General features: G+C 31.0%; 1 protein-coding gene across 1 annotated transcript; it reads right to left on the bottom strand.

Moving 5' to 3' along the window:
• Positions 1-3,811: 3,811 nt before the first annotated feature.
• Positions 3,812-21,879, bottom strand: Smp_174770 (putative coiled-coil flagellar protein; the record flags this gene model as incomplete). Its single annotated transcript, XM_018799051.1, has 11 exons — positions 3,812-4,027; positions 5,002-5,237; positions 7,652-7,898; positions 10,710-10,998; positions 11,937-12,047; positions 13,368-13,484; positions 14,929-15,002; positions 16,074-16,250; positions 18,435-18,750; positions 21,546-21,789; positions 21,825-21,879. 11 exons carry the CDS (start codon positions 21,877-21,879, stop codon positions 3,812-3,814), a joined length of 2,082 nt encoding a protein of 693 aa, XP_018650878.1.
• Between the last annotated feature and the right edge of the window lie 34 nt (positions 21,880-21,913).

The following is a 21,913-nucleotide window of genomic DNA, read 5'->3' as shown; positions in this document are numbered from 1 at the left end:
GAGTGTGGGATCGTGGATGCGCACTGCTGAGGAGTCCCATAATAGGACGAAACGGCCGTCCAGTGCTTCCAGGTTTTCGATGGTGGTCTAACTTCAATTGACTCATGATTTCAACTTTGAAATATAAATAAGTACTTAAATTATGTTTAAAATTTTTTAAAGAAAATAATAAAAATGACATATTATTAAAAAATATATAAGTAGTACCAATCATTCTAATTATATAATATTTAAACATACTTGCCCATATTAACTTGTTTTTCAAGTTTATTTATTAAACATTGAATTGCATCCAATAATAAATTTAATTCTAATAATTTTTTTTCACGTGAATAGATTTGAATTTCAAGTGTATCAATTTTATATTTTAATTCAGCTATATTTTCATTTTTTCCATTTAATTCATTTAAACGTGTTTCATATATAATTATATTAGTATTTTTATGATTTTTGCATTTAATTAAATCTTTTTGAATTGCATCACCTGTTTCACTATCCAATAAAAATGCTTTTGGTGAGATAGCGGTTTTTTCTAATTTTGCTAAACGATCTTGATATACAGCTAACTAAAAAATTTAAAAAAATTTTTTTTTAAACTTGGGAAAAATTTATTATTATTATATATTAATAATGTATAATCTGATCCATCATTTCTTAACAATAAAATAACTATCCAATTAACAAATAACTGTCAATGCAAATGTCAAGACATTTGTACTGTATGGGGCGGAGACGTGGAGAATTACGAAAGCCATCATCCAGAAGATACAGGTGTTTATTAACAGTTGTCTACGCAAGATACTTCGGACCCGTTGGCCAGACACTATCAGCAACAACCTACTGTGGGAGACAACAAACCAGATTCCAGAGGATGAAGAAATCAGGAAGAAGCGCTGGAAGTGGATTGGGCACAATTTGAGGGAATCACCCAATTGCGTCACAAGACAAGCCCTCACATGGAATCCTGAAGGCCAAATGAGAAGAGGAAGACCAAAGAACACATTACTCCGAGAAACGGAGACAGACATGAGAAGAATGAACAAAAACTGTACAGAACTAGAAAGGAAGGCTGAGGATATAGTGGGTTGGCGAATGCTGGTCGGCAGCCTATGCTCCATTGGGAGTAACAGGCGTAAGTAAGTAAGTAGGTAAGTAAGGTTTATAAAAACATTAGAATGTAAACATGATTTTAAATTTCAAGAACGGTATAAACATTAGTTTTATTCGATTATGAGGTACTTTATGTACAAAAATCTTCAGTAACGTATAACTGATAAGATGAAAAAGTTGTACAATCATGGGCTTAGATTAATTATTTTACAGATTAAAATTACAATTACAAATTCTCCATAGAATGGTTTAGATTCTGTAGATTCGTATAGTAACCAAAATGCTTCAGCAAACGTTTACTGCAAGGTATACTAATTATATCGAATAGCTCCGCAACAGATGTTTAATTATTTAATATGTAACAAAATTTAGAATTAACGGCTTGGATGTAAGAACTTTTAAAATTAACCGACCAATGAACTAAATGTACAGCAATTAAGAATCGATTATGATAACTTAGAGACAATTCTACCTTAAATTGTTAGTTCTCAATATATGTGTTGTAACGAATTGTGATTACTCAAGTCAGTGAATTATATATTGAAAACTAGAGTATCCTACTTGTTTAACATCGGCTTAAGTGGTTTATCAACATTAAGACAAAGTGAAATATGATTATATATATTGAAAATTGAAATATGTAACTTAGTTTAATTAATGCATAACAATTACGTGTGTTTTTGTGTTGTAATAACAATTACGTGTGTTTTTGTGTTGTATTAAAATTAACTTCGAAAGCTAGAAACAATATTACATTATAGGTATCATTAACAAGTTTTGATTTGACAATTTTGAATAAATTGAGCATTAGGTAGATTGTTATAAATAAATTAATATATTTGTAATATCCCAATGAGTAGAAAAATTAGATTTTCTGACGTTTCGTCACTCAGTGTAAGCCGCTCCTTCAGAGAATAAATAACCAAATCAAAATTAATCCAAGCTTAAATAGTACACGGAACTACATGAATATTATGTGATCAATCAAAAAACGGGTCTGAATAATGTCAGGTCATTTCATTTCGGTCAAGGTGATTCATAAGCGATATGTATGTAAATTTGTATGTATGTGTGCACTGTTGATGATGAAAAATGTGTGACCATTATAATGACAAAGGATAGAGTTTAATTTGTAATGCAATGGTGTGAATTGTAAATAATATCAGACTAGATGATTAGGATAGATAGTCCAAGTAGGATATTACAAATATATTAATTTATTTGTAATATTACATTATATTCTAGGATAAGCTATACGTGATGGAATTACTCAATTGACTTGACGACAAAATAAATATTGCAATAAAAATTCATAAGAGAAATAAGATGTATCGAATCGATTTTTTCTTAAAAAAATAACAATAAAATTACCTGTAGTTGACTAGACTGAACTTCATTTTTTAGTTTTTTACTTTTTTCACTCTCTTTTTTCAATAATTCATTTTTTCTTTTTATATCATTTTTGATTAATTGTAAACTTTTTATTTCATCTTCTAATTTATTCATTTCAATTTCACCTTTATGAAGAGTGAAATTTTGTAGATTCAATTTTTCCTTGTTTTTAATGAAAGAACAAAGATTAATGAGGAGACTTTTGAGTCTATATTTAAAGGTCAATAAAGGGATATTTTGTAAAAATTGATGTATATCAGTTATTTAGGATTTCGCTTTCATCTAGTATACAAGTAAACTGAGAACACAAGGATATTCAATCATACAAATTTTGGTGCTTTTTTCTAGACTTCAGTTTTAGTCTACATCTTTCTACGCCCCGGTCAATATATTGCAAAATAAACTAATTTTTGGATAATACCTAATGTTTCTGTCCCAAAAACTTACCGAATCCTTTCTTAAGAATTACATAATAGGATTATTAAACCTGGAATCATAATATCATAATCAAATTTATATGGTCCTAGGATTTCTATGCTAACAATCAGAAAGTCTTTTTATAGTAATATAATATCAATTACGAGGAACAAACCTTTAGATGTATAATTATTCATTGAATGATTAAAACAGAACGAATATTTCACTTTCGTTCTCATTTTGCATTACAATTACTAATAAAATGGTCTGAACTTACTAGAAAAATTAATTTCAGACGAAGGTATTAAAATCAATAGACTAACAAGAGGCATAATCAGTTTTAATAAATTACGAAGATATCTGTGGTTTAAGTAAGGATTTCGTTTTGTAAATAGACATGATTTGCAGAAAATTTGTTTCGAACAAAGTTAAACAAACTGAGATGTAATTTTAAAAAAAATCTATTTTATGTATGCTCATGAATACGTAGGTTTAGTGTTTCTGATGCAGTATTTCTTACATTTGTGCTTCATTGTGTTTTGTAGAAACACTTGAAGATAGTCAAGTACAAACAGCGTTACTAGAACGAATTGTTTTAGAAGATATAGAATATATAACTAAAGATTACTCCTATCTGAATCAGACAACGCTAAGAGTTTTAGGTGGAAAGAACCCCTCATGATAACGTGACGAGAGTAATAACTTGAGTGGGGGATTTCTGTTTTTCATATAGACGACTATGATTCATCGGCTCGTCTCAATCACGTGAACTTTAATTAAAAGCTATTTAATAATAACAGACTCAGTAAATAAACAATCAATAAACCGTGATCATTTGATAAAAACCTACTAAAGGCAGTATGTTTTCTTCGTCTGTTTACATTCTTATAGCTCAAGTGAATACAAAATGTTTTACCTGTAGAACACAGAATTCTTCATTACGTTCAACTATTTCAATAGCTCGAGAGTCGCGTAGTTTAATTACATGACCTATAGCATTTTTTAAGTCTTCTAATTGCTTCGTTGTTTGTGTAATTATTGTATTTTGCCTATGGATTGATTGTTCCATTCGTTCCTTTTGCGCTTCATTATCTTTGATAGTACAACTCTACACAAGCGAATAATGAAAAAAATAAGCAAATAAATAATAATGGTAGTGGATGATGATTACTTGATGTAGTAAACTGACTGAGGCAAAATGTGCAAACTGACACAGTGAGCAAATCAAAATTTGGCAAGTGAAAAGGTCATGTTATGCTCACGAAAATTCTCTAAACGATAAGTCCTGGTGGTTGACCAAGAAACAGTTTTATCTTCTAAGGAGTAGACATGTATGTTTATTCATTTTACTCGGTTAAGCCCAGTAAAATCTCCTTGGCACTCTTAGTCTTCCGATTCAGTTGCCGGTTGGAGACCAACGTATAAGAAGTCTGTGTACTAGTATCAGTTTGAAACACTGAGTGTGATAACACAAACTATTTTATACCAGTCTATTAATATAAAAGTTAAATGTCCATCACGGAGCCTCAAGATTTTGGGTTTGAACCCTAATAGTATTATGGATGCAAACTCTTAGTGTTTTGAATTAGAACGGAATGTTTGCCCAGTACTTCCTGGTTTTTTATGGCTATCTAAATTCACTTCATGTCGTAGACAAAAGTATTTACTATTATTAAGCTGCTGTTATCTTTTTGTCAAAAATAGGTTCAATCCATTATTAGAAAACACTGTTTGTAATCTAATTCAAGTACATACTCCAGGATCTTAGTTATTAACAGGCTGTGTTCTGAATTTTGATACGTGTGAGTGATGAGGCACCAACCTGCTTCTTGGACTGAACTGAGGAAAGATAATTTCAAACTTGACACCAATTAGATATAAATCAAGTTATCAAACCTCTGTATTGTACCTGCACAATAATAATAAACAACTAAAAAACAAATGAAACTTAAATCCATCCATTGCTTCCAGGTTTTCGATGGTGGTCTAGCTTCAATTGACTCAGGATCTCAACTCTATGAAACTTAAATTACTTGAAATGCATACATATACTGTTTGAAAACATTTTTAGAAAAAACATACCAATTTTGAGAATTCATTGCGTAAAAGATCACGTGCTACAGTAACTTTTTCAATATTTTTTCGTTGTTTATTTAATAATTCTTCTTTATGATCTAAATGATTCTTTAAAATATCTATTTCATTTGCTGATATACGTAGTTTTTCTCCCAATTCTTGTATATGTTGATTTGATAATTGAATAGAATTTAAACAATTATTACGTTCTTCTTTAACTGTTTCATATAAATGAGCGAAATCTTTCAATTTTTTCTAAATAAAATAATTTTTTTTAAAAAATTCACATAAAATTAGTATAAAAAGAAGCTGTTATAATGTTAATAAGAAAGAGATTTTAAACAAAATTTTTGTTGCCCCTTTAGTCCGACTCCAATTAGATCGTATGATGATGTCATTTGGGCTACCATCATTAGTAAATAACGGAGTAAACTATGTCGAATATGAAAATGAATTTCGAATACGCATATTTCTTACACTCATTGAAACGTACAGACATTCAAAATAAAAAGCGGAAAATCAAAACGAAGCGGAGAAGGTGAGTGAGAAAACAAATTTAGTTAAAGCGAGATTTCATATTTATGGTCAGACGAAAATAAGCTACAGGCATGTGATGAGTAGAATAAGCAATACACACGTATGCACTACTATAAAAACAACCAATGTTAATAAACGAATAACGAACAAGGTAAAAATGTGGCTCAAGAAGGATGATTAAATCAGTCTATCGAGAAGCTAGAATAACCGACATGGGCTTGATATAGTACTAGACACTATTGGATAGCCTGCTATCATTTTCAGTGATACAAATCAATAGTATCTCCATCTTCTTTCTTCATTCTTTTGATTAGATCGTTGACTATGGTGATGACATATGTGTTCACATAGTTTGATGTACGTTAGTAACAGGAGTTATGCTTTTCAAAAATTATTGTAAAGAATTATTTATCAGCTCATAAGACGAAGTTCGTTCAAGCACTTTTCTAGATTCAAGGTTAGCTACAATTTTTTACTAAAAACTGACTAAATAACTAGTGTTGCAGTTGTGTGTTGACAATTTCATTTATCCACTGTCAATAAAATAATAGTCTGTTTCAAGAGTATAACCTAAACGAAAGGTTGAAAGTGGGTTGACCAGCAGTATATCTAGTATCTAACAAAATCTATCGAATTGAGAATATACATCAAGAGCCAGCCAATGAGCGTAAGTTGCATATTAGTTATGTAGTTCTTGCAAAATAATAATTTTTCTTCAGTGGCTATTACCGTTTACTTTTAATGCTTGTCTGCTGCCTTTATGGGAACCTATTAATGAGAAACTTTCTACAAAGAATCATTTAATCGATTTTGTACGCTTTTCAAAAATATTTGCACAAAATAAAGTCTTCAAGTATGTTAACTCTGCTTGATTTTTTCACTTTCATTTTATAGTAGGTTGGCTCTTTTTTCAGTAGATACTAGGTTACTTGCATAGATTTAGTAAGCTATGTCATTATCAATCACTTTTAAATGTACAGCATATAATCTCTTCGTTATGTAACACATGAATTCGCAACATTCAATGCATTTTTTATTATAATTGTATTGTTTTAACATTCTGTATAAGTTAACTTCATTCTTGTGCGTTCACTGAACACTTGTTTATTTGTACGTATTTCCATATTGAGTACACATGTTTGTTATCTGCGATTGTTGAATTTGAACCACTACTTAGTTTTTTGGGTGATTTTGGTAAATTATTCTTAGATAAACATTTCAGGAAGCATTTCTCACTTAAATGTACCTTGGTGCATTTCAATACCTTACGTGACTTACAAATTAAGGTTTTTTAAAATGTATTGCTTCTACTGACACTTATTACAGTACTGCTTTTTATAGACAAACCTAGTGTTCTGATTTAAGATTTTATGTGTGACCCAATCATTTGTTCCAGGTCATCCGGCAAATTTAACAAGTTATATACTAGGAAACAAATATCCAAATAACTATGAGCTTGTAAAACTCATAAATACTAAAATGAAGGTTAACAATATGCTGATACATTAATTAACTAGGAATTCGAAATGGCAAATATCTATACGAAAAAAATATACTTTTTAAAAATATTTACTAGGTCAATCGCTAATACACATACATGAAAATGTGAATTGATGTACCGGAAGAAATATTTACGAAACAATTGAGTAACCATGACTAGATGAGTCAAGTTTACCAGAAGAGAGATGCAAGCAAATTAATTGAATTGGATTTTGTTTATATCTTTCGCGAAACTCCAAATAATTTTATCTCAGTCTAGTGTCTTGGTATAACCGTGTTAGACTCAATGTTATTCATCTGATTTCCTTCAGTTTACTTTGTTAAAAAGTCGGGAGTTACCACAGCTAAGGAATCCCAAATACAACTGAAGTGGCATGAGATTACCTAATGTCTTTAAATGGTTTTTAAGTTAGTGGAATTTCTCAATAATAATATTCTCTATCTCTTGGAGTCTGTGAACATTTCTTGTTAGGAGAATAAGTGTAGCCCTTAGATAACGCACATTTAGGTAAATAACGAAGGTTTATTGAAATCAAAATTTGATAAATACTTCATAATTTAGACCAGAATACAATATGTACAGTAACAAAATCGATAATTTCTGCAAATACCTGTGTACTATTCAGTGATTTATCATATTCATTTATTTGCAGTTGTTTTGACTTAATATCATCTTGTATACGATTGTATCGTGATTGAGCAATTAAAAACTCTCGAGATTTTTGTTCTCTCTCATCTGATTTAATAGTAACTAAACGTGTCAATTCTACAAGTTCAATACGTAAATTAGCCAAATCATAATTCATTTGATCTACTTGTTGTAAACTTTGACGTAGTTTAGTTTGTTCAAGTTCAGTAAGTTGACACTAAGATATCAAAAAAGAAGAGCAAAAAATGAATTAAAAAATAAATCTCTAATTAAAACTCCTTAATTAATTCATTTGCATTGTTAGGTATATTCTCAAAAATCAAATACCTGAGTCGTATTTGAACGTTAAAATATTTTATGTTCAGGAACTTGTATATTACAGCTCCAGTTCTAATATCTAATCGCTTAGCAGGGTTATTAATAAACCAGCCTGATTACTTGTGAGTTTGCTTAAAACAAAAAGAATTTGTCATTCATTGTTCATATTACTACGATTTGATTTGTGAGACCTAGTGATTCTTGTATCTAATGTTTGATAGCACATATATTGTTCATTAACACATTTAAGTAATGCATAGAATTTTGTGTTAGTGGATTACAGTTTGATTATTAAGTGATCAATTTAAACTGACACTTTATGAACACAAAATTTCATTGGCTGGAGAAAGTATTACTTGGGATTTAAGTGTCTACTTGGAACTTATAATTTGCAAATCAAAATCAACCAATTGTTTATCTGGTTCATTACAAATCAGCCGTATATGCTAGTCGTTAGCCAGCCGTTGTAAACAGTTAAAGGATTCGAGCCAAATGCTCACAGTAATAACTTTTGTACACTTGGATTAAAACCTATACTCCACATCCAGGAAGGATAACTAGCTGGTATTCATATTATCTAACAGCTTAAGAAATAAAACCTTTTTCTATCTCCAGCAAAACCTTTCTTCTTTAAATTTCAAACTGGAGTTTTCTTTGACACAGTCAGTCCCTTTTATAAATCTTGTTAGTGTAATGAGGAAACAGAGTCGATCTGGAAAAAATGTGTTGTATGTAGTCCATACATCTTGCACAATCTGATCAAATATATGCTTATCAAAACAACTGATACATGAGAACTAGTAGAGGTCGATCAATTAACAGGTAAAGAAAATATAAAGTGATAAATGTAAATAAAAATGAAGAAAATTTGTGTGAAATAGAGAGAATAAGAATCCATACCACCTATGAACCGGAAAACGACTTAAGGACTGTCGTACCAGATTCGAGGTTATTGTTATATCGTAACAAAGAATATATCAATGGTAACTGCTAAGAATTATTTATGGACTATTATTTCATATATTATAAGTGGATAACCATTAAGTAACTATATTATATGTATATCCATATTCCTTTTATTATAAGGGTTTCATTTGACCTATTGACTACTATTATACGATTTCCTATTCTTAAGTTATTCCCAATTTATTAGTTACAGCCTCTCACAGACAATTTTGGCTTGATCTTGTATAATTGTTATTTTCTATTTTATGGTATGGTGCGATCTGATTTGCTTGTATATAAACTGCATATGTCTGAAATACATTATTCATACAGTGAAACCTGATATTGGTGTTCTGAACTCAAACGGACGGGGTTAGGCGAGAAGAACCGATAAGTACTCATAATTGACTCTAGGCTGCTCGTATTTTTAACGCGTCTTTGGCATGGCACAGCACCAAGGTCATATAGGTCGGTGTTCTAATTGGAGATTTTGCCACGTGATAATCAATAGGGCATAAGAACATAACAGTTATGACAAATTGTTTTGTGTGCACAAAGTATATTTGAATTCCTAATACCCAAGGCGTCTATAAGCTTTCTTTGTAGTTCTTTGTAGTTTCTAAAAGACACTAAAAGATGTATTAGGACAGATTCAATGGCTTGTTTCAGTTATGTGTTTTGCTATTGATGAACATGATTTTCATTTAAACACATATAATTAAACTAAAGAGTAGAATATTTCAAATAACTTGTAGAATAACCACAATTTGACGGTGGCTAGGAGTAGAATATATGATGCTCCCTTCGTCCTATTTGGGACTTACCAGCTGGATGAACCTACATCCCAGTAGTTATCTGCACACCGGAACCCCATTTACTTCAGCCCATAACATCAACAACATCAAACAACCAATTTAAAATGAACTAAAGTTTACCATGTTGCACAAGCCAGCGGCTATCTTCACTCAGTAGCTAATTAGATAACAATTTGTGAATTTGATGCCAAATGTACTAGGTTCTAGGCCTGAAGTAAACATCGACTATGAGATGCAGCTACATCTGGATGACGAGTCCCAAATAAGACGAAACTCGTGTCTAGGATTCTACTGGTAGCCACCATATATCCCTGTTTAAAATACTTCTGACTTAATGGTAATATCAATGCAATTCTCAAAGTATTTACAAATGTTAAAACAGACTGATCAATTGAAGTTCACAAAATCAACGGAAGATTCAAATAACCAATACATTATGAACTTATAGATTTATTAAAATTCTTTCACAGAGAACTCTTTTACAACAGATTCAATAAAAGTTCAGCTACTGGTAATAACAGTCGGGTGATATTGTATACAATATATAGACTAGTCATGGATATTGGTTTATACTTTACACAGTGGAAATTTATGAGTAAGTGTCAACCTGTGCTAATAATTCACTACTAGGAAGGATCAAGCAATACGAAAATGTAATTTACAAGGAAAGTCCAACTAAACACCCATAAGACATATACATTGTCAGTGTATTCATAGAGCTTTTGACAAAAAATTAGACCAGTGACCTATTATTTTCTAAAAGATGGACTAACTTCAGATAGAAAAAGATTCGAAACCAGAAAATAATTGACAGATTTTATGCAGTCTCCTAATGTATTCAGTTCTATGAGGTAATAATAATGGAATTAAACCAACTGGCCTTAACTTCTGGTGTGATATTTATGGTTATATACAGTGATTCAATGTCTGAATTTTATTTTACAACTTACTTGACTTATCAGCATTTCTTTAAGCTTCTTTATATCATTAATTAATTGAGTACGTTTCTTTAATAATTGAGTATTTTGACCAGTTTGTTTCATAGCCAAATAATTCATATGCTTTTCAGAACATGTTTTCATTGTAAACTTAACAGATTCTTTTAATGCTTGTAGTATATTATCAGCTTTACGAGTTTTACGTATAAATGCTTCATGTAAACGTGTTTGATGATTGATACGATCTTTCAACTGTAAAAGTTCTTGTTTTAAATGGTCCATTTTCAAATCTGTTTCTGTTCTATTTTCAAACACAAAAAAACAAACAAGAAAGGGGAATTAAAGAACTATTCTGTTATTATTTCAGATTCAGTCTTCAATAATGGTACCAATCAAGTTTAAAATGGTAGTTTTATAATGAGGAAACAATTTTTCATGTTCAAAGATTTTTCAGCAGTTTATCTCTTTGTAGTAGCTTTCAAATAACAAAATAGTCAATATGTTTTACATATTGTGTTGTGTATAGCGTTGTTTTACACAACTATTTCGTTTTTGTTAAGTTTCCTAGTTCAATATCCGAAAAATATAAGTTGACTTGGAAATGCACATACAACTTTCCAACCACAATAAGATTGGGATTTCACTAGAATATTTTAATATTATAGCAGCTGAAAACGGTATTCATACTTCAAAACATCTGACAAACATTTCATTTAGTTTGAATGATATGAATGATTATTAGTGGATTGTTCACCAAGCACTTAAATATACCATAAAACACTAATAATATCACAGTTTTTAACTTTTAACAAACTGCTATCGAAATAATTACATTTAGGCTGATTGACAACTGACTAATAACATAAGTTTTGTTCATACTTTTTTCTATCATTACTTCAATTAATTTATTGAGGTTGAATAAGTCCATCAATCTAAGCAGTTCAACGTCACATATATTGTGTTGCACAGTCCTACAAAATGTCGGACTGGACACGAATATCTCAATCTTAATGCCTGTGACCATAAAAATAGGCCTTGTATGTTTGAATCTTACATAGGATATCAGTTCTCTAATATTACAGATATTCTTCTTTGATGAGCTCCAACTAACACGAAACGTGGGTTCAGACCTTTATACTGCTAACATTCAACCACCTAGTATGACGAAAAAGATAATTGCATAAAAATAAACGTCATTTTTACATTTTCAATGGTACCATGAAAGTAATTTTAATTTACTTTTGCAGCGTCATTTCCGCATTTTTCTGTTCTAGTTCAGAAACATGTATATTTACAGCTTCATGTTGCGCTTGTAAATCACAGAGTTTCTTCTGTTTTTTAGTAGACTGACTACAGAATAAAAAACAATTCATACGGTGGTATTAGAGCAGTAAACATCAAATAATCCGTGCTTATTGATAAGTGAATAACAGTTGATGTCTTAATTGTTATCCGTTTCTAAAATTACTGAATCAGTTATCAAGTGTGTTTGTTCATTATTACATAATAAGAATCAGAAAACCTTTGAAAGTTAATCATTCACTAAACTGTCTTTAAAAATAGAGGATAATTTATAATATTTTCTGTACACTTAGTCTTTATGAATGGAGACCATTTCCAATTATACTGAATCATTCGAGATATACTCAGATAAAAACAAGCTGACCGAAAGTATATTATGTGATGATAATGACTTCTGGAAAATGTGTTCGTTCCATGCTCCTAAACTGAATCACCATTGATTATTCTCCTTTTCTATCGAGATTTTAATAACTTAATTTAGAAACTGGAATAAATTTAAGGAATATATCTGAATAGTAATGAGTAAATAACTGATATAGTACCCTTCTTAAGACTCGAAATTCTCCTATTTGATCCAATGTGACTTCCAGTAAACAGGGTTGGTGAGTCTCGAAGTAAGGCGATATTGATGTTTAATGATATGCATTTAGAGACTCTTCAGGTTACATACAATTAACAAAAGGGTTCGGTCACTGATATCATTCTAAAATTTATTAATATTCTATTTTTAAACGTAAGAATGACCTATAACTTTCTCTGTAGTCCGAACGATTTCTTTAACTGTCGTCAATTGCTTAAGATGCGTTTTCAGTCAAATGAATGAACGATTTTTTCATGTTAATTAAATGAGCTAGAGGAATGTCTAACGATTAAAAGCAGTAAGTTTTAGACATTTCATTACAAGTTCATTCACAATTAAAGTCTCAAATGAAACGTTGATTTGGAAAATGACAGAATCATTGTACTGAATAGCGACTCATCGTAAATAAATACCTCCGACCCTTTAAAAACTTTCTATTGATCAGGGTTTCTAACCAATTATCGAACGCAAACTCTAAAAACACATTTAATGTGTGATTAAGCTCGGTTGTATTTTCCGTAATGTGATCCATATGCGAACATACTTTATGCTCATTCTTCGGCTATTCTCAATGACTATAATGCTTTTAAAAATGAATTTTTTGTTTAATTAATTGCTTTAAAATAAAACTGCTTGTAATTTGGTGTCTAGGGTAGTATAATCAAACTAGATAACAAATAAATAAAAAAGATTGACAAAATTTTAAAAATCAGTCAGTTTTCATGAAATCATAAATACCACTTAACATTAATAAAATCAAATTTCAAAAAGGGACAAATTTACATTACTTTTGTAGTTTTACACTTTCTAATTCAAGTTGTAAACGAAGTGATTCTAGTGTTTTCATTTCATCTTGTAACTTCAACTGTTCATCTGACGTTTCGGTTTTTAAACGTTCTACTTCGCTTAAAATAAATCAAAATTACATATATAATAATTGTCAATATAAATATTCAAAAGAAAGGGAAATGAAATATGAGATCAAAACCCATGAGGACCAGTATACTTTTCATAAGCATTACAAATGACATATCCCAGTCTCAACTGACCACATGTAGGAGTGAGAACTTTACAATGACTGACAGTTGAGTGTTAAGTGACAGGATACTTGCCTAGTACTTAGAACTGATTGGTCAAGTTGCAACATCACAACGAATAAAAGTGAAGCAATATTTTGTCCATTTTTTCCTGATTTTAAGCGACTTCAGAAGGTATCCAGGTATCTATAAACCTAAGCTTGTTGTTAACTGACATCAGTCTATGAGTTGAACCGTTACCTTTTTATTGAGTAGAACTTAAATTAAATTATTCGAAAGTCATTTCCCTCTATCTTTTTGCGACCACTCAGTTTTCTAATGTTTATTTAAAAGTCTGGTCATATGAGAAAACTTTAGAAATGAACTGTGTCGGTTGAATAATTCAGTTTAACAATTCAAGTATTGTATGCTTTTCCAAACAAGTGTATTTAAGTTTTCCTTTCTGTGAAAATTTAATTAGACGAGATTATCTAATCGTGTTTCATCCTCAACTGAAACAACCGAGATTAGGAAAATATGTTCAGCTGTCTCAACCAAATACGGTATTATCTGTATAATATCTTCTTCACTTACATCATTTATATTTCTGCTATTTCTAAAAAAGAAATTCAATATTGTATAAATACCTTTACGACAAGTGAACAGAGACCAAAAAAGTAACAGTTTATTGAGATAAGCTTAAAACAATCTCTTAGGATTCCAACCGTCTGTGAGTCAGTTAAGAAACTACTTTTGTAAATGAGTAGTTTACAGAAAAGTTAAAAATTGTACAAATTTTACACAGTTAATAGATTTGTTGAAACCTTATAAATATTGTTCTGTCCGTAAACAAAACGTATAATATCTAAATTAACTTTTATAGATATAGAATAACCCTAATAGACTTTTAGGAGTCCACGCATTGTTGTTGGTTAGGATTTACAGATGGCATTAAGGTTTTTGTTTTTGTTAGAGTTATAGATTTAGATTTGATGATTTAGAATTAGGATTTAGGAATATGTCCGTTTTATGTTTTAGGTACAATCAGCATAGAACCAATGCGGGGTGTTATATGTTTAAAACTTTATTTCGTGCGATAGCAATATTTCCTCATTTTAAACGCATTAAGTACGCCATGAGTGTACGTCTACTTCGTGTTTTACATAATATGATGAAAACGTTAATGGTTTTGTAGTCTTTTCTGGAAAAACTCAATAGTTGTTTTCTTGTTACTGATTCATACGTCTAGATATTAATACTTTTAGTGATAGAAGGTTGAATTTTAAGATCAATAATTTTAGACAACAATTAAACAAAAAAATGAACTACATACTCCTTTTGTTTTTGTAACTTATCAGTTTCTTTCATTGTTTGTAACAGTTGTGATTGAATTTCTGTACTTTCTGACTAAAATAAACAATACATTAACAAGATACGTTTATCAACGGGCTTAATTATTCCCAAATGTTATCAACTAAAAATATTGGTCATTAAACATTCAATTGTGAAAGTTTGCCATAATCAATTAAACTATACATACATACATCTGTCGGAAACACATACTATAGATGCATAGCTTTAATCGTTTCTCCTCACCTTATCATTATTCTTGACCTTCAATAGTCTAAGACATTTTAAAAATAAACAGCAGTATTAAACTTTCAACTTTTCCTCAGAAAGACCATAATAAATTAGTTTTTCATCTATTGTTCCTCGTTTCCACGTACAATTGTAGTGGCTAAAAAGGGTTGTAAAATATTACAATTGTCTTGCTTACAAAACCTCACAAATTTTTGAAATAACACATTTTGTTAAATGAATAATGGTATGAGAAAGTGTAATCATATGTACATTCATTCAGCGCTCCTAGGTTTTGGTCGAAACAATATGAAATTCACAATGTTGTGAATATATTTTTTTGTTAAAAAGCATCCTGTCGCTCGTAAACCTTAACAGAAATGTTACTCAGTGAGCAATGTATTTCGAGAAGTCGATAAGCGATTTAAAGTCATAATCTATATGTAATGATGAGTAGTAATAATCCGATGTATAAAACGAAGCAGATAAAACAAGGATGGAACCTGTTAGATCCAAATGACCATTCTGGAACAAATATGATTTCTTTGCATAATATGCTAGTACAAGAAGACTACCTTAGTGACAGTTTTGATAAGTAGAAGGTTACGTTACCTGACTTTGGGGACGCATCACAGCATAAACCATTCACTTGAGCTCCTAATTTTCTCTCATGACAAAAGATTATTATTTAAAGTTATGTTATGACTAATGATGATTTTTATTCTACATATAGATAACTGTTAATTTACACCCACATTAATTCCGCTACATAAAAATAAATAGATATCATTGATAACTATCAGTTGAAAAGTATTTAAACAGCTTTATGGAAATAAAAATTAATGATAATATTTGACAGTTTTTTATAGACGAAAGAAAATGTAATGATACGATCCTAACCACCAAATTTTGACATCGTTCTTCGACATCGTTCTTTAGTTTGGTTACTTGTCCTAACATCTCCTTCGTATCTTGCAATGTTTGTGTTAATTGTCGCGTTTCTCCCGATCGCTTATTTATTTCGCTTTTCACTTCGCTAACAGATTTTTCTAATTGTTTACGCTGGTTAATAACATCCTGTTTTCAACGAAATTGTCAAAAATAAATAAACATAGATGATAATACTTTATTTAAGAGCTTAGTCATATTGAAAATTTAATGATAACGATCATCTATTATGGATGCACACTGCTGTGGACTCCCACACTAAGACGAAACGGCCGTCTAGTGCTTCTAGTTTTTTTCAGTGGCGATCTGACACTGATCAGTTCACGATCTCAATGAGATTTAACTGTCTCTACAATCCCATACTCAAAAAGAATAGTTTGAGTTTTTAATAAGTTAAGGTAGAGTGGATTTGACAGAATTGCACTAACTTATTCGTAAAATTCTAATAAATCATTCAAGCAGAAAAATACTTTCAAGTTTTAGGTTTTATTAATAACGACCTTTATTTATCAAACACCGAATACTACAAGTTGAGAACCATATGTACATTAAATACTCTTATGAAGTATGCTGTTTTACAGATTTCCTATTTACTTATATGGGATTTGGTTAGATTTCAGTAATCAATTAGTTTTATAAACGTATCTCTGTTTTAATTGTTTTACTACTTTGTTATGAAAGTTGATTGCATACGATTTACGAATTTTCTTACTGAGAACTAAATGAAGTCATTTGACACCTAACCAAGTTATTTCTTATAAAATACAAAATAGATGAAAAATAAAGTGCTTAGAGTATAACCCGTATTTTCACTCTATTTCAAATTAGTATAAACAGTGAGCAATTAACAATTCTTACTTCCCTTCACCTAGTCCTACATGTCATAGAACGGAAGTAGCATTTTGGACGAAAAGAAGCTTTGCACCAACCAAAAAAACGGAATATTGGTACAACAATTTTAATGTACATACATAAATCACCTACGGTTTCATGCACTACATTGACAGCTAAAATAATAATACTACGACGAACTGATTACAAGTTACATCTCTCTTATATCCATCATTTTTCACAAGATAAATGCCAGAAGGCTTGGTTCAAGTGCAAAATATTAGTTAGTGTAAGTGAGTGAATACTACCATGGGTTTAACTAAAATCGCTATTTATTTATCTTGTACTCTTCCCTTTAATAAAGAGACATAACCATGATTACGTTATGAGCCAAACTCAATATAAAATATCTGACTTATTGTGGTGTTTGAATGAACCAATGATTCTTTTGTATTGATGTTTGTTTTGATTTTGAATTCTAAATACAGTACATTCGTTAGTGTTCATCTAATACTTCTTTATAAAATGGCGTTATTGTTGGGACTACTAGTTCATACTATAATTCCAATACTCTTAATTATCACAATTATCAACGACATTTTTGAATCAAACTATAAATTAAGTGAACAAAGGGACCTTTTACGTTTTTTGATACAATCACAGTATGTAATGTTTGGTTATTCCTCACTAGTAAACTATAGGCTGAGTATAATTTACTAATAAATATCCATAATTCTCCCAGAAAATAGTTTAACATATAATCTTAAATCTTCTTAAAAGACCGTTTGTTAGTCCTAAAAACTCAGTGCAAGACGTCCATATTTAAATCAATAAAGATATTATTGAATTTTCAAGTTTTACAGCCCAAAAAATCACATACCTGTATTATCTTATCATTCTAAACGATCGTTAACCCTAAAATTACTAAAGGAATGATCTATATTGTTCAACCTGTGACATTTAAATTGCCATTGTCCATACTAGAAATGTTAAACATATTATTGGAAGCTATGGTTTTAATTCCTTACATTCCTTAGATATTCGGAGTCAGTCTTCTGTTTTAATTAGTGGTAACACTCTTTCTCATTTTATGAAAGTTGGTAAACCGTGTCAGTTTATTTCACTTTGATATAATGAATCATCTAATGCCCCACAGTCATACTTTCATCTCACCGCAAATGAATCTTAATGAGAACAGATGATTGAATTATAAGCAAAGATGGATAGTGGCTAGCAGTGGAATCCAGGACGCTCGTTTCGTCCTATTTGGGACTCGTCATCAATGGGAAGATTCAAACAAGTAATGTCAAGTGAATTCAGGATGATTGAATTGTTTTAAATTTTTATTTAAAACTGTAATTATTCGTTATATTGAGTATAGTTAACCCCATATGAACTTTCGTTTCATGGGTTATCATCTACTTGTTAGTATATATTCCAAAATCAAAATTTATCACGTCTCAAATGAAGTCATTCAATTACCTCTTCTTTTGGCATACGATTATATTCATTTTCTAGCATACGTTTTTCATCTTTCAAGCTTTCTATGGTATAATTTAATTCATCATTTCTTTCTTCAATTTGTAATAGACGATTATTTGCATTCAAGAGTTGTTCACGCAATTTATCTGCTTTTGTATTATAACCTTCAGGATAATTGTCAGCTTTTGATAAGGATTCGTTCAAACTATCTAGTTGAATTGACATTTTTTTAGATAACTGTATTAAATTGAATTCGTTGTCTCTTATTCTGTTTGTTTCATTATTTGGGAAGAAAATATACCAAAAGTGATATAAGCTAACATAGACATAAATGTTAGTCAAAAGAAAAATCTGAACTCTTAATAGGACAAAGACGTTTAGGACTTTGGAGGACCATGAATTGGTACTTTTACTGAATCGGTGACGGGTACTTATCAGCAGACCTATATTAGATCGGACTATTACTCAGTTCTGGAAGAATATTTACTTTCCAAGTGTCAATGCAAATCAATGAACCGAGGTGTAGTTTGAGAAAATGTGAAATAAAGTATTTCATGAACAGATAAAACGGGAAAAATATCGAATAAGTTGGCCGAAAAGTTATACAATGACAAGTTTGAGTGCATTTTTATCTGGAAAACAGCCTTATGTTTAGAAAGCTAAACTTATACAGAGGCTAGCGCGAATATAAAACATTCAGTTATCATCTAAAGATTGGGGCTATTGTTTGGGTCAACTTAACAAATATTTGGTTATCAACAAGTTTAAGGATAAAATAATACTTCACGTTGAATTGTTTTAAATCTGTGGAACATGCAATCCATAAGATTGCACAACTGAAAACATTCGACAGCTTACTGTTGATCCTCTGAAAGTAATTTCTTTAAAAACCGTAACTCTGGATGCTATAATGATCAAAGCCCATAAATTTTTAGGTTTTTGCTTGGTAGACGCAATGCGTTCTAGTCATCAGTTCTGCAATCTTAGAGGGAAACTCACTATTTTTGTCCAAAATTTACCAGGATTCTTCATTTTAAGATGATAATTCTAATGAGAAATTAGTTGCGTTTGATGCAAATATATAACAGAATTATGGCAAATTAATTATGGCCTCATCTTGGTCTTCAATCCATTCATTTTTGAGACAAAAGCTTGAAATATAAAAATCACTACAGATAGAATGTCTTTTTGAACTACTTATTTCACAGAAGGATACTTCTTTTATTTATAACTCGATAATATCGAAACATTTTCCAAAAGTCTTATAAAAACAACCGGAATCGCCAATTGAAAAGGCACGGCAGGTACTCAAAAATATGTTTATAAAAGTTGCAGCAACGCAAATTCTTTGAACTACACTAAGGTTCCGATAGATTCCCCATCTTGGTTCAGTAATGAGGTTTTTACCCTTCTACGTGAAAGCAAATGTTTTGGCGATATATTTGGGGTACTGAGTACAGACGAGAAAAATTCTCAATATCAGGAGGCCAAAACTATCTATGTCTCGTCCCTCTGAATGTTTAAAAGGTTGTACGGGGAAGAGCTTGGGAAGGAGTCTATAGAATAACCTAGACGCTTATATTCCTGCATATGTCAGAGAACTAAAAGAAGAGAGAACATCCCAGTATCACGAGGGGGACAGTAGTAATACATCACTAGTAGAAGACCATTATGGTAAGGCTTAGGTTTTCTCAAATTACTTTAGCAATATATGTACCATAGCATTGCCCCCCATCCGGTTCACCAACAATAAACACCCTGAAAACTGTGACCAATAAAGAACTCGATGCCTTTGGTCTGTTAAGCAAGCTTGATAAGGGTAAATTTATGGGACTTGGTGAACAAATCTTAGTCTGCTAAAAGGAGCTAGCACATTTCATCATAAATACCTTAAGCACATATTTCAATCTATCAGTAACCCAAGGTAGATCACCAAAAGGCTGAAAGAACGTCATAGTAAGTCCTGTCTTTAAAACAGTCACGAGACAAAACATGAGAACTATTAACCTAAGAACATAATCAGCGTTGTTGTCAATATTTTAGAAAAGGTTATTTGGTTGTTTAAGTTTTTCGACAAAATCCTGGTCTTTTTCTGAAAAGCAGAATAGTTTTAAAACGGATTATTCATGTTTCACTAACGTATTGAATGGGCGTGAAAGTTGATTTGTTCTTAAAAATCGAAAGCCATGTATAGAAGTTGCCTTCGTTGAATTCAGTGAGGCCTTCAATAAAGTTCCATACAGCGAGCTGTTACCTCAGTTAATTGATGTCAGGTTTGGAGGCAACTTACTTATAAGTATGGATAAATGATCTCCTAGTTGGGCGTCTGAAAAGCGCATTGATTAACTCCAAGTTATCTAGCTGAAAAAACCATGTATCGCCATTGTTGTTTCTTCTGTATGCAAATGACCTCACTAGTGTCACATTGCTATCGGTTTTTTTATAAGCTAATGTTATCAAGATATAGAGAACGAATGTATGAGATAATAGCTTCAAAATCACCTGAAGAAATTATCTAAATGGTTTAAAATTTTACAATTGCCGATGAATGCAACCGAGAGCGTTACTGTGCATATTATTCACTAAAATGCAGATACATATACGGTGAGTAATGCTGAGCTACCTGTTTTCCTGAAACACAATGACCCAGAAGTTCGTGAGCTTGGAACGAGTTACTTGTCCGCTGACTATCGACTGAACAGAAATCTTGTACTGGTATTTCATATGTTCGAAACAAAATTAGATTGTTCTACAATAACATGTACGGAAGTAACTACTGGATAAAATGAGTTGAGTAATAAAAACTGGAATACCCTACTCTAACTAAAGGTATTAAATCAATCAGTGGTCGACTGTTGGAAGCAGCTCAGTTCCCTAATATTGATATGAGGAACTGATAAATGCACATGGTTCAAAATTATATTCTTGTTATTAAAATCTGAGCATCCTTCACTCATAGCCTATTTGCTCTGAGTAAACTTTTTTAGATGGTTTTCACTTTAGACACGAAGTTGGTAATAACTTGCAACGTGGTCAATCATCAATTATCTAAAACAACGGTTAACGACCGTACGCTTTATGCAATTTTGAAATTCTAATAAATGCACATACTTCGAAAGAAGGCCACTAAGTTTGAAGAAACGATGCTTCATTTGAGCGATTTGAACACTGCTTAACTTTCCTTCATATCCTAACTTTTCTACTGCATCAATTGCTGAAAAGAAGCCTCCCAGTGACGAATCATCTTTGATGTCATTGTTATGATCAGCTTTATTGTTTTCTAGCTCGTCTGAAGCAACGAGAGGTTCGTGAATACAATCTGGTCTCGCGATAAGGAATTCGTCATCTGATTTATCTGCAATCAATGTATATTTCAAATAATCAAACCACTTGGTTTTGTAGGTAGCTCTTCCGTTAAAGACTTAGGATCGTTCTCATAAGACATTTCTCAAATACTTCCCTTTGGTACATTCAAATTG

This window comes from Schistosoma mansoni, chromosome 3 (assembly GCF_000237925.1).
Source record: "Schistosoma mansoni strain Puerto Rico chromosome 3, complete genome".
In the NCBI taxonomy this organism is placed as follows: Eukaryota; Metazoa; Platyhelminthes; class Trematoda; order Strigeidida; family Schistosomatidae; genus Schistosoma; species Schistosoma mansoni.
Note: the sequence above shows the minus strand (reverse complement) of the source record. Positions and strands in the feature narration are given on the sequence as shown.